General features: G+C 34.6%; 3 protein-coding genes across 3 annotated transcripts; 2 read left to right on the forward strand and 1 right to left on the reverse strand.

The window, feature by feature from the left end:
- The first annotated feature begins 595 nt into the window (after positions 1 to 595).
- On the forward strand, positions 596 to 2,130 carry LOC108216420 (U-box domain-containing protein 28). Its single transcript, XM_017389176.2, has one exon. The coding sequence runs from the start codon at positions 689 to 691 to the stop codon at positions 1,937 to 1,939; it is 1,251 nt and encodes a 416-aa protein (XP_017244665.1). The 5' UTR covers positions 596 to 688; the 3' UTR covers positions 1,940 to 2,130.
- Positions 2,131 to 3,571: 1,441 nt separating this feature from the next.
- On the reverse strand, positions 3,572 to 8,358 carry LOC108216125 (glycine-rich RNA-binding protein RZ1A). Its single transcript, XM_017388804.2, has 4 exons — positions 8,214 to 8,358; positions 6,251 to 6,367; positions 3,914 to 4,446; positions 3,572 to 3,802 (listed from the first exon to the last, which is right to left on the reverse strand). Exons 2-3 carry the CDS (start codon positions 6,359 to 6,361, stop codon positions 3,937 to 3,939), a joined length of 621 nt encoding a protein of 206 aa, XP_017244293.1. The 5' UTR covers positions 6,362 to 6,367; positions 8,214 to 8,358; the 3' UTR covers positions 3,572 to 3,802; positions 3,914 to 3,936.
- Positions 8,359 to 11,352: 2,994 nt separating this feature from the next.
- On the forward strand, positions 11,353 to 12,985 carry LOC108216064 (protein MITOFERRINLIKE 1, chloroplastic). Its single transcript, XM_017388729.2, has one exon. It carries the CDS (start codon positions 11,491 to 11,493, stop codon positions 12,679 to 12,681), a length of 1,191 nt encoding a protein of 396 aa, XP_017244218.1. The 5' UTR covers positions 11,353 to 11,490; the 3' UTR covers positions 12,682 to 12,985.
- The last annotated feature ends 461 nt before the right edge of the window (positions 12,986 to 13,446 follow it).

Below are 13,446 nucleotides of genomic sequence, written 5' to 3' on the forward strand. Positions count from 1 at the left end.
TGATTGAAATAGATGTTTTGACTAATAGATTGAATTAGCGATTTCTCGCAAAACTGTTTGATAAATAGCTGATTGATTAGCTTATTCTGACACAAACCAAAACCTCCGACTCAAAAAAACTCAATGTAACTTTTTCAAAATTAGTTTTTTATCCAAACATCTATTTCAATCCGTTAACTACCAAACACTAATATCAACGTATTGCTTTATAGTCTATGCACAACCACTTTTTAATTGGAATATGAATATTTAGCGATTTCAATTTTATTAATAATGATCATCTCATTCTCAAACAAAAAATTTTATCAAATTTTTTTCCGATCCAAATAAAAGTTAACTAATATGTACTAGTAGTTGTTAATGTCTGCCTGACATGATTAAAAAATTCTATCGACTTTAAACCAGCTAATAAAAACAAATTTAAATTCTATAATCACTTACAACCGGATTTCCAATTAACTTATTTGGCAAAGGTCTAACATGTTTTTTTAATCATTCTAATTTTACATCATTTAAATTTGAATTCCTGGTTTTTCTAATAAACAAACATTAAAAGAGTTGACTAATTGAACGTCACCACTTTCCCTATCCCTCGTAAAATAAATAACTCTACCTTCCTTTAGCAGAAACCATAACTCTCCTGATTCTCATTTCTATTCAAACGATTTTAAAACAACTACTCCTCTCCATGGCTCGCCACAAGAACGAGCTATACGTCACCGTTCCGAGCCTCTTCCGGTGCCCTATCTCAATGGACGTCATGAAATCTCCGGTAAGTCTCTGCACCGGCGTCACCTACGACCGTTCCAGCATCACCACCTGGCTCAATTCAGGCCACAATACCTGTCCCGCCACCGCTCAAATCCTTCAGTCAACTGATATCATCCCTAATCTGACTCTCCGTAGTCTCATTCGCTGCTGGAATAACTCGCTCCTGGTTCTCCCTGACTCCCCTGCCGCGCACAATCGGCAATCGGAATCGATCGCTTTCTCGCCTGTAGAACAGAAACAGATACTCGAATCGCTTAAAAACGTTGTTAATGGAAATTCGGAGTGTTATTCGAGCTCTGTATCGGTAATTCTCGAATTCGCGGTGTTTTCGGAGGAGAATCTCGAGATTGTTTTGAATTATGATGGATTCGTGACTGCGATTGTGGAGATTTTCGACAAATTCGCTGAAATCGAAGTTCTGGAGTTGGTGATTTTACTGTTTGAGTTTGTTATTTTCGAAAGTAGAGAGAAACAGAAGCTGATTGTTGAGCTTCATCGATGCTCTCTGTCTCCGTTCGATAAAATTCTTCGAAGAGGCAAGCTCAATTCACGGATCAGTGCCGCGAAAGTTCTAGAATCAATGTCGATGAACGAAGAAACTAGAAACAAAATTAAACAACACGAGAATTTACTCGCTGAATTGTGTAAATTTTTAAGCTCCGAAACTGATCGGAAAGCGATCGACGCCGCTCTATCGGCATTGATTGCGGTCACATCCTCGAAATTCGTGAAAACCGAGTTAATCCGGTTCGGCATCGTTCGAACCGGAGCTCAAATCCTCTCCAGTGCAGACCAGACCGGGCCGATCATCGAGAAAACGATGAAATTGCTAGAAATAGTCTCGACTTGTACGGAAGGGCGAAGTGCAATAAGCGAAGATACAAAATGCGTATCAGCAATAACTGATAAATTGATGAAAGTGTCCGATACCGCGACGGAGCACGGTATCGGAGTAATCCACAGCGTTTGTTATTTGAGCCGTGATCGGACGGCCAGGGACGCGGCAATGAGAAGCAATGGATTGACGAAAGTGCTGTTGGTGATGCAGAGTGATTGCTCCGGGAGAGTGAAGCAAATGTGTGGCGAGTTGGTGAAAGTGTTCCGAGTCAACTCGAAGTCGTGTTTGGCGAGTTACGAGACTCGGATGAGTCATATTACCCCGTATTGACTCGGTTGGTTGGTGATGGTGTTGAATAGTGAGTTGGTGATGAAATTAAGTATTTTTGGGAGTATTGTTTGTTTGACCAAAATTTGTTGTAGCTGTTATTATTTGACCAAAGAGAAGTAGAGATATCTAGATGTATATCCAAATTCAAAAGTGAATTTGTGTTTGACAATTCAAGAGATTCATTCAAAGTAGAGTTACTTGTTCATCAGCATTTTGCTTTCTATTATGTCCTCTCCTCTACAAATATTAATCGACCTACTTTGTTCCATGTTCACAACGAACAAGTTTTAAACAATCAAAATTTTTTGCTAATAATATTTGACAAAAGAATTTGAAAGTTGCAAAAAAAATTTGGTAATAAGATATGATCATATATACAACCTCGTTTCCAACTCCACTAATCAGAAAATCTTCGACCAACGTTACAACCTTATACTATTTTAACCATACTTTCGAAAATAAATTGAAATTCTTTACATTCAATTCGCAGGTACAAATACAAATCTCGCTATTCGCATGTAAGTGCTGATTCAATGCAAGTTCTTCCTAGTTAAAAAAATCACTACATATAAAAAAACTCTATTGGCCGGTCGATATAAAGTTACGGACATGTTAAAACTTAAAAGCTGTCATCCAAAGAATATTAATCTATCAAGTTTGGCTCCTAAAATAAAATCTCAAACTATGTTGCAACTCATAATTATAACTTGTAGGGTCGGCCCCTCAAAAATATAAGATCCGATAATCCGATATCTGGTATATGCAGTTCGTGTGGGGAATAAATTTCTTGACGTTTTGCAGTTGTCTTGCCAAAACACATGAATTACAAAGCTACACTGTTTTGACCAATGGACATGCCCCATGATTATTTATAAAGCCTACCATAGACCAGTTCATCCATACGCAAGTATACAAACAGTATCGGACAATCACAAAATGCTTATGTACAAGTAGAAGCAATCAAGAAACTCCGCCCAGCCACACCAATGTAACATTAATTTACAGGTATAAACTGTTACAGGGGCCTAAAGTTGACTATGCATACACTGTTACAGGGAGGCTGAAAGGGACGGGGAATCGAAAGAACAATTAAACTATTAACCGATCTTCTATAAAGAAAAGATAGAAACATGCCAAAACAAAGGATATAGCCGCGGGATTATATGTAATTATCGGTACAAGTAACATCACTTATCCTGTTACTAAAACTGATTATCTCGTAAAATGTAACCTTGTCGTACTTGATGATGGACATACAAGATTTTTACAAAATTGTTTCATAGAAATAACACCAACAAGTGTTAAAAATACATGTAACGTCTATGCCAGGAAAATCATACTCAAAGCAGACTGCAAAAGTAATAGTGACCTAATCTGATGAAGGTTGTGTTAGACATTCTAATGGTTGGAGGCATTGAAAGAATTAGGTTACAAAGTAATCTTGAAATGTAAATTTGACTCTAAAATTTTATGAAAATTAGTTCAAAACTCCTCTATCCATGTAACCATCTAGCTCAGATCTTGTTTAACCCACTGCATATATAGCAAATACCTCAAACTTGTGAAGGAAATGGGCGCTTTTAGATTTTTCATCGGATACCACACCCAAATCAATAAGCCAGAACAGCAATCAACAAAGAAATTTGGTAACAGTCCAGGATCATTCACGCATTCAAATGGTAACCAGAAATCTTCTTAAAAGAGGACTTAAACAAGAGAACATAGTCGAATAACAGCACAAGCGTACCAAGTCTGAAACACTAAACTGGCAGAACAGTTTTGTATCATTCAAATTGATAGTTAAATGAGATGAGCATCAGTTTGACCAACTCCATTGACGCTCGAAAAACTTCGTTATGACAGCTGAAATGATAAAACATATTGTGTTAAACTTGTCGCCTATCCAAAAATAAATAAATAAAGCACGTGTAAAAGAAAAGAATATCAATGATACATCAGGTAGCAAAGGCATACCAAATATTACGGGAACCAGTTCATCAACGGTAACCTCCTCCAGGGCGATCATATGGACCAGAACGATCACGACTATAGCCTGATCCTCCGCGACTACCACCGTCCCTGTTGCGGCCTCCATAGCGATCACCACTACGTTCAGGGCCATGGCGACTGCCACCCCCACCACCACCTCCATACCTGTCATCCCTTCTGTCATCTCTTCCACCATATCTACCCCTTGAACCATCACCAGATGGACACTCCCTGGCAAAATGCCCAGGTTTGCCACATTTATAGCAGTCTCCACCAGATCCTCGTCCACCACCTCCATAATCACGTCCACGATCACGTCCACTGTCTCGACCACCATCACGGTCTCGACCGCCATCTCTATCTCTACCAGAACCTGGCTGAGCTTTATCTACTGAAATAGACCGTCCACCTAAATCTATCCCATTCATAGATTCGATTGCATCTTCCATTGCCTTTTCTTCGTCAAAAGAAACAAATCCAAACCCCCGAGACCGTCCAGATGACTTGTCCATGACAACCTAGAAAAGTTAAATGTCAATCTTTTTTCTTTTTTGACTAATTAGTAGGCTTATATGCCTTACAAATTAGTATTCTGTTCTAATAAATCTCAGGGTGAGTGAAAATCAAACCCAGAATTTGGGATGACAGCGGACAGGAGATAAACCTTTACACCCAGGCTATCGTATCATGCTCAAATTTAAGGGTAAATTGATTAAATGCCATGAACAAAAATCATAATAAAGGGTTCGAAAGTAGGTAGTGGTTTTTACTAATCTGCTCACATGCCTAAACTATATATGACATTAAAGCTGAAATCAACGTGAAATGCTAGAGTTTTATGCTACAAGTGAACTGCACAACTGGGTACATGATAAATTAGTATGAGTCCTGCTCCAGAACCAAGTGTTAAGGCTAAACCCTAACTATGACACCGCAGCAAACGTAATTATCCGATTCAGTCAGTATAACATTTGCTAAAAAGATCATTGTTAACTGGTAGATAAATTTCATATCTACCTCTATTTGTTATAAGATGGTCGAATGCATTTCAAACAAATGAAGTTCTTCAAGATAAGTTTTGATATTGACAAATTTTCTTTACTACTCTAGATGACTACTATATTAACATATTCAAAACCTTTAAATGACTCTACTAACTTGCATCCTGTCAAGTGTCAAGTCATAGTGAGTGCATCTAATAATAATAACAAATAAATTGCACTTTGTAAATCTTGTACACATTTTTGCAAATTAGTGGGCATGATTTTTAGAAAGCTCACATGGCTCCACAATAAAACTCCCACCACAACATAACCTTTACATCAAATTACTTGTACAGTGTAAAAAATTTGTGGTATTTTTGCGTTCTAAAGCTATTGTTTCTCTTGTAAAAACATTAAGCAGGCATTAACGCCTAAAAAGCTTTTTGCCCAGACTTCAGCTAGTGCAAAGTGTCTTTGAATCCCAAGTCAACAAACAAAATCAACAATTTCCATTATGTAAAGAAACAGTAGCTACAGGACATAACATTAGTTCAAACAGACGGAGTCTGACCCGTAGAAAGGTAGAGCAACTACACCAGTCAAATGTCTCACTAGACGATGCTAGATAAAGCTTATACCAGTTGAGCAGATATAATTTTTTTTTACTCTGTCTTCAGGACTAATACCTTGGGCTAGGCTTTTAAACAGTCCACTTGTTACATATGGAATATAATGTGCACTTGACAATTGACATGGTTCAACTCATGTGCCAGTCCACAAATTCTATAGTAATAGTACCTAACTCGATATTAGATTTAGGTTTCAAATTGCAAGACAATGATAGGAACATGTGGTTAACAATTGTACAATCACTTGTTTGAAAACCAAATTGTGTAGCTATATATGGTGGAACATAATATTCTCCATAATCAAGCCATGCTTGATATGTTAGGAATTCGAGTTTAAAGTTTGGGATGGAAACAAAATAGTAAAGATGATAATAAAATCAGATTGTAAAACTTAGCTACTAACATGGTAACATATGTAATGCAATCTAGTTGCTCTATGATAAATCAGATCACAAAATTTAATAAAAGCATAAATTACAGGTACACAGTAGACAGTGTACTCTAATATTAACAGGTACACAATAGAAAGTCTACTCTAATATTAAATGATACACACAAAAATTAACGTGAAGATACAGAAGAACTGTAGCGCTCATATTGGATAGCATCACCGTAGTATTGGAAAGCAATGCTGAAGACCCGAAGTAGAAAACTATAAAACCCAATATAGGAAGATAAAGAACAGATATGCATAAAAGCAGCATGAATACCTTTGCATCAAGAAGGCGACCAAACTTTTTAAAAGCATCCTTCAAGTCTCTGTCAGATGTTGACCAAGAGAGATTCCCAATGAAACAACGAAATTCTTCCTGCTCAGCCATATTCAACTGAGGAAAAAAGGTTTAAATTATCACGGCATGTAAAGAACTACACTGAAATGAGGCCCAACTCATCTGGAATTATAAACATAGAAGCACTATAAAAGACACACCTTATTATGGAGAAAAAACTTAGTACACTGTACACATTTTTATGACAACGATAGTACTATACACAATCGAGAAATAACAACCAAAGAGACAACACCTGTGCAAAGGTACTTCCCAAACACAGTGGAAACACTGAAAATTGAGCTCAGGCAACGCTGAAATTGAGGAACAATAAAAGTCACAAGTTCCCATCACCTAGTTATACACCCTCATCGTTCCATCACTAGAAATTAGGGTGGCTTAATCATAGGAACAGGCTCTCAAAAGTCTAAATGACACAATTTCCCCTGCTCACTTTACCTAATTAATTATGGTTGTCAATTGCAATGACTGAGTACACTCTTTTCATGACATATATACTCCCTCTGTCCCATAATAAGAGTCGTTTTGACTTTTTACACGTAATTTAAAGTATATAAAAACATACTTTTATATATTATTTTTCAAATTTTCTTTTTCTAAATAAAAATTTAACATCTATATTTTTATTCAAAAAAAAAAATTTGAAAAATAATATGTCGAAAGGTGTCTTTTTTACGTCTCAAATTACGTGTAAAAAGTCAAAGCGACTCTTATTTTGAGACAGAGGGAGTACAATTATAATATTGAGGGAAAAAATTTACTCAATCATTATCACCCCCTTGCATACAGTCACCAGGAGTTTATTTTACTCTGATAATTAACAAGATTTACACATCTTCCTAAGCACATGTGAGATTAATTGCCAAACAAGGACATCTATTATATATATTACGGATGCAGATCCTTATTCCCAGGGCTAGAAGTACTTTAATCTCTATTACAGCCCTCTACTAAAAAATTCTTCTGCACTTCAAAATATCTCTTTCCAGATCCAATTTACATATCGAATTAGTACCATCCATAGATGCAGGGTAAAGTTGTAATGAAGACGTGCTTGTTTGCACTGAAACATTTGACAAGAAACTGTTTTCTAATTTCATAATATGTTTAGTCGGAAAAACAATTCTAAGCAAATCAGGCAAGTGAACAGAAAAACAAATGCTAACAAAATTAGGAAATTAAGCTCTTTCCGACGCAGATGTAAACACTTACTCAACCGTATTTCCCAAACCAGTCCTGAAATTCTTCTCTCAAACTCTCAATTTTCAGTATTTTCTTCCCCTCATCTCAAAACCCAATGATTCACTACAGACTACACACACAAACTGATCAATTCCCTTTTTCTGCAACGATATTTGTAAGATGTAACACTTCATTTAACATCAAAGCGAACCGTCTCCTCAAATAGTCCTGCTTCCTCTTGTATCAATATTTTCACATTTTTAAAATTTTTTAAATTTAAAATTCCCTGTGCATTTAAAGCATATTGCTGGATACATAGGTTAATCATCGGTATTTCTCTGAGCAACGCACATTGATGAAATGCCAGGGAGGGACTCTGCGACCCCGAATGTTCTAATTAAGGGTTTAACCTAAAGGGGCAAACTTTAATAAGGCTGAATGTGTTAAGGTAAGTGTAAATAAGCTTGATTACAATTATACAACTACTAAAAAATTCAAAGCTTTCAGTCGATTCCTGGATTAGGCGTGCTCAAAATCAAAGGTATTGTCCAACCCAGACAACTAAACATATAGCATACGGAATTATCAAATCGTATATAACAATCAATCAAACATATAACAGCCAAAAAAAGAGTGTAGAGAGAATTAAGGTGCAGTGCAGATTATAAGAACAGTAATTTAAAGAATCAGAGTAACGAACCTGAGAAAAAGAGAATCGATGAAATTTAATTTGTTTGTTGAATGTATGTGTTTTTGCCAACCCAAACCCTAAACCTGGACCTGGTTTCACTCTACTCGGTTTCTGTTTCGCGTTTTGTCAGTTGTCACCGAATAGTCGCTCACGCCTCACGGTATTCTAAAGCGATTTTAATAATTTTAAAATATATATACATAATTTATAAATTTTTATAGATTTTATGTTATTATGATCTTACATGATTTACATATAACTAGTGAAAAAAGCCGCGCTTCGCGGCGGCGTTATAAATTTTAATATGAATCAATATTATAAGAATAAAAAAAGTATTTTTGAGTCATCTTACTAATTAAAGAATATTATAATTAGTATAAAAGTTTGTTTAAGTGGTCATCATGTCCAACACAATACTAATAATAAAATTAGTTCGAACCCCCTCCATCAAAGACAATATTAATCCATAATTATTATTTTTATGATAAAATTAAATATTATAATTTAGATCAAAATTAGTTTCAGCCGCTCTCTTGTCAAACACAATACTCTTATTGTCAAACACAATACTAATAAAAATTATTCTAATTATGATAAAATTAAAGATTATAATTGGATAAAAATTATTTTGAACTGTGGTCCCAGTTTAACAAAAAAAATATACTATAATATAAATAAAAAATTATTTTAGCCACTTTCCCGTCAAACATAATACTAATGGAAATTTATTACTAATAAAGAAATTTGTTTGGGCCGCCTCCCGTGCCGTCAAACACAATACTAATAAAGAATCATTTATATTATTATAAAATCAATATATGATTCCAATTTTATCTGTTAATGATTTTTTTTATGATTCCTAAATAAGAATTATAATTTGAATTATAGTGAATAAAAGCCGCGCTTTGTGACGGCGTTATAAATTTTGTATAAATTTTGATACGAATTAATATTATAATAACATAAAAATTTATAATCATCTTCCATTTAAACATATCACTAATAAAAAAATATTATAATTAGTATAATTTCTACTGATTTTCTGAGTGTAGTTTTTATGCTCTGTGACTTAGCACCTGATTCCTTTAGGTAGTTTTAATCTAAACAATTACACAAATACATTGAAGTCGACACTTGATTTTGCTCATTAATTGAGAAAAAAAAAATATTCAAACTACAAAAATCTAACAAACAGGGACTCAGGCAAAACGAAACAAACTCGAGACAGAAACCAACTGCAAAAATAAACAACTACTTGACTCAATATACAGGAAGATCTAAGCAAGCAAATTTGGGGAAAAGTGAAGGCTTTATTTACCTCGCTGTAAAAATAACAGAAGAGCCAGACAAATAAGAATGATGGTGAATAGTAGTTTAGATTTGAAGCTGCGACCAGCTTGGTCTTTTTGTATCTAGCTTCAGGAATATACTTCTACTTCTATTGCTGTATCATGGATGTCTCATTAATTAATGTCGATACCTGTATAATATTATATTCATATATAGTTAAAAATAAGAATTCTATTATCTTTATGATTCTTTTTTTAGATGGTAGGGTATTATCTTTAGAATAGGATAAATAAATCACTTGTATTACTCTTAAATAATAAAACACTTGTATTACTCTTAGAATTCTTGAACCTGATTTTTTTGGATTATAGTTATATTTTCTCTCCGAGATTTAAGAAAAATTATAAGACTGAATCGAGTATATATATATTGATACTGAAGATTTTTTAGAATTTAAATTTAATATTCTGAAATTTGATATATTCTAATAATATTTTAAAAAATACATAAATTTAGAATATACTGAACAATTTCATAAAATTTATTATTTTATGAGGTACAAAAAAATTATCAACAATTAGATATTCTTATATTTTAATCATTGTTAACTAATTTTATCCATCCGTTTTTTAGATATAATTTAACATTCTGACCGAATATCATCACATTTTGTTGAGTAATATATAATCTTAATTGAATATTCTAGCATTCTATTGCATTTTTCAAATATCAAGTTGAATATATCCCTCTTCATCGTGCCCAATGAAGTTATCATTTGAGTTATCGACCAAAATTGTGACCCTATACAAATTTCATCACTAAATCAAAATAAACACTTACAATCAACAAGGGAAAACAAATCTCTCACCAATGAGAGAAAGCAACCTTAAAATCCAAGCCACTGAAAACAAATCAAAATAAAAAATTACATCTAATAACCGAACCACAAGATAGGCGATTAACTTTTAAATCCGATAAACTCCATTTGAATCGAACAAAAACGTAAATCAGAAGCGCTGATGAATTAAATATAGAAAAACAAACCAAACATAGTCGAAAGGATAGAAAGTCTTCCCGAGGAGGAAGATTATTGAAGAAAACGGATGAAATAAAACAAATACAATAATTTGGGTCTTTCCACCGGTGAAAATCGATGGAAGCCCCTCAAATAATGGAGGCCGCTACTCCAAGAAACATAAATAATTTTAAGATTTTTGAGGGAGAAGGAAAACCTAAATTTAAAACATTTTTAAATTTATCAAACTAGGTTTTGGATGCGATCATGGTGGGATAATTTCAATTCACTCCATATCGTTTAAAATAAAAACTGATAGACAACAACTTATCTTGGTAACGTCCTCAAATTTTTTAAACGACTTTTTAATTTATTTCAAGTTTTAATATTATAAAATGATAAAATCTCCATACCGCATTTAAAATTTCAGCATCAAAGTAGTGTTCTAAAAATCTCCGATTAATCCTCTGCAAGGTCGGCCATCGATTCGATTTTTGAAATCCGATTAATCCTTATATATATTTCATAATCGAAGTATATGTGATAAATTATTAAAATTAAAATACTATATTACTTTAAATATAAATAATTATAGAGTTTATGGATATAATAAATATATTAGTTACTAAATAACTAATATAATAATAACTAAATATTATATAATATTTTAATATTAAAATAAAATCAATTTTAACTTCGATTAATCCTTCCGATTAATCCCCGATTTCCGATTAATCCTTGAATTGGTACGTAAACCGATTAGGTCCGATTCCCGATTTCTATAACACTCCGTCAAAGTGGTTATCATCATATGCTAAAATGTAAAATTTCCTATCCGAGCAATTCAACCTTCAAATGTATGCATCCTATTGAAGCACGTCCTCAGACCTCAGCCCCCACCTCTGTACAAACAATAAACACCTACCTATACACATTCTCAAGCATGCTCTGAACTTGAAAACCCAATTCATTTCATTTACAATGAAGAACACTCATATATCCAAATCTCTCAATCTTCTCTATTCAATCCCCTCTGATGACAACAACATTGATGATTTCAATCCACTCTTTTCTCACCTAAATTCAACCCTTTTATCTTCTCATACAAACCCTAACCAACCCATTTCAAAATCCAACAAAATTCTCAAACCCCATCTCAAATTCGGCTCAACTTCCATCTCCGTAGAGACCCAAACCACAAATCTTGAAAAACCCATTTCTCAGAATTGGATAAGAACAGGTAGCAAGGACGTACCAGTTGTTTTCAAGAATCTCTCTGTTTTGGAAAGGGCTCTTATTGGTGCTGGTGGCGGAGGGATTGCTGGGGCATTTACTTATGTATGTCTTCATCCACTTGATACTATTAAAACTAAGTTACAAGCAAAAGGGGCTAAAGATATGTATAATGGCACATTTGATGCAATTGCTAAAACTTTTCAAAGCAAAGGGATTTTGGGGTTTTATAGCGGGGTTTCTGCGGTAATTGTTGGGTCTACATTTTCATCTGCGATGTATTTTGGTACTTGTGAGTTTGGGAAGTCTATTTTGTCGAAATTTGATTATCCAACTGTGCTTATTCCTCCAACTGCTGGGGCAATGGGGAATATTATATCATCGGCTATTATGGTGCCTAAAGAATTGATTACACAACGAATGCAAACTGGGGCCAAGGGAAGGTCTTGGGAGGTTTTGTTGAGAATTCTAGAGAAAGATGGGTTTTTGGGTTTGTATGCTGGTTATTCTGCTACATTGTTGAGGAATTTGCCTGCAGGTGTGTTGAGTTATTCGTCGTTTGAGTACTTGAAAGCTGCAGTTTTAAGTAAAACAAACCAGACGAACTTGAACCCGTTACAGAGTGTTATATGTGGAGCTTTAGCTGGTGCTACCTCAGCTACGTTGACGACACCGTTGGATGTTGTTAAGACTCGACTGATGACTCAGGTTCATAGAGATACTGCTGCCGGAGTTTCGGCTACTGTGAAACAGATTTTAAGGGATGAAGGCTGGGTTGGTTTTACTCATGGAATGGGGCCTAGAGTTATCCACAGCGCTTGCTTTTCAGCTTTAGGGTACTTTGCCTTTGAGACAGCTAGGCTTGCAATTTTGCATCAATATCTCAGTCAGAAGCAGCTTCGAGAAGATAATCTTGACCTAGCTGTTCCACATAAGTGAAGTGGCTGTGATCTCATGTTGCTACGCCCTGTAACCATGTTGAGCTGGAATATTGTCAGTCATTGCCCTTATTCCATTTTTAATTCAGTATTATGACAATTGCATTCAGTTTCTTTTTATCGAGTCTTGCAGTATTTTAGTTGTCAGAGACATGAGCCTCTATGATGGCAATTTTTCCTTGTAGTGCTTTCCAGTGTATACAATTTCACTTAATGGTAAATAGAGGTTGTTCAGGATATGCAAGCATGAATGAAGATAATGTTTTATATGTCATGATCAAGATGGCTCAAGATTATTTTTTTTCCCTCTTGAGGAACATGTAGATTTACAGTTTACTAGACCTTTTGAGTACAGCTGCAGGTCCAACTCTCGTTAGTGTAGTTGTTGAATATAGCCTTGTCATTATTTCCTTCAATAGGTTGTGTATGGCTATATTTTATCTTACTTCACCCCCTTAATTAATTGTTCTATTTGTATTCACCTTGGTTGATAAAGAGAAATAGGAAGAAATAGGAGGAAACAGTAGGAGTTCTTTGTGTTTTTGACTTGACGTTTGCATGAGTCTTTATATACTATCGAACTTCCAAATATCCTACATTTCCAGCGCAATCCCTCCCTCAATTTGCATCCAAGAACATTAAAAAACACATTTTGTATATACAATCATGTATTCACTTCTGTTATGGCCTTTTCTCTTGTTCTTTCTCTCCTCTACTTGTTCAGTGTTTTCTCTCCCTCAAATAACTAGTGTCCAGGTTCCTCTAA

The sequence above is a fragment of the Daucus carota genome, chromosome 4, assembly GCF_001625215.2.
Source record: "Daucus carota subsp. sativus chromosome 4, DH1 v3.0, whole genome shotgun sequence".
Classification (NCBI taxonomy): domain Eukaryota; kingdom Viridiplantae; phylum Streptophyta; class Magnoliopsida; order Apiales; family Apiaceae; genus Daucus; species Daucus carota.

Excerpts from the sequence above, each read along its gene's own strand:
- LOC108216125 (XM_017388804.2), bottom strand. The coding sequence starts at position 6,361 with ATGGCTGAGCAGGAAGAATTTCGTTGTTTCATTGGGAATCTCTCTTGG. Across the intron at positions 4,447-6,250 it reads GTCGCCTTCTTGATGCAAAG|GTTGTCATGGACAAGTCATC; the intron begins GTATTCATGCTG and ends TAACTTTTCTAG.
- LOC108216064 (XM_017388729.2), top strand. The coding sequence starts at position 11,491 with ATGAAGAACACTCATATATCCAAATCTCTCAATCTTCTCTATTCAATC.
- LOC108216420 (XM_017389176.2), top strand. The coding sequence starts at position 689 with ATGGCTCGCCACAAGAACGAGCTATACGTCACCGTTCCGAGCCTCTTC.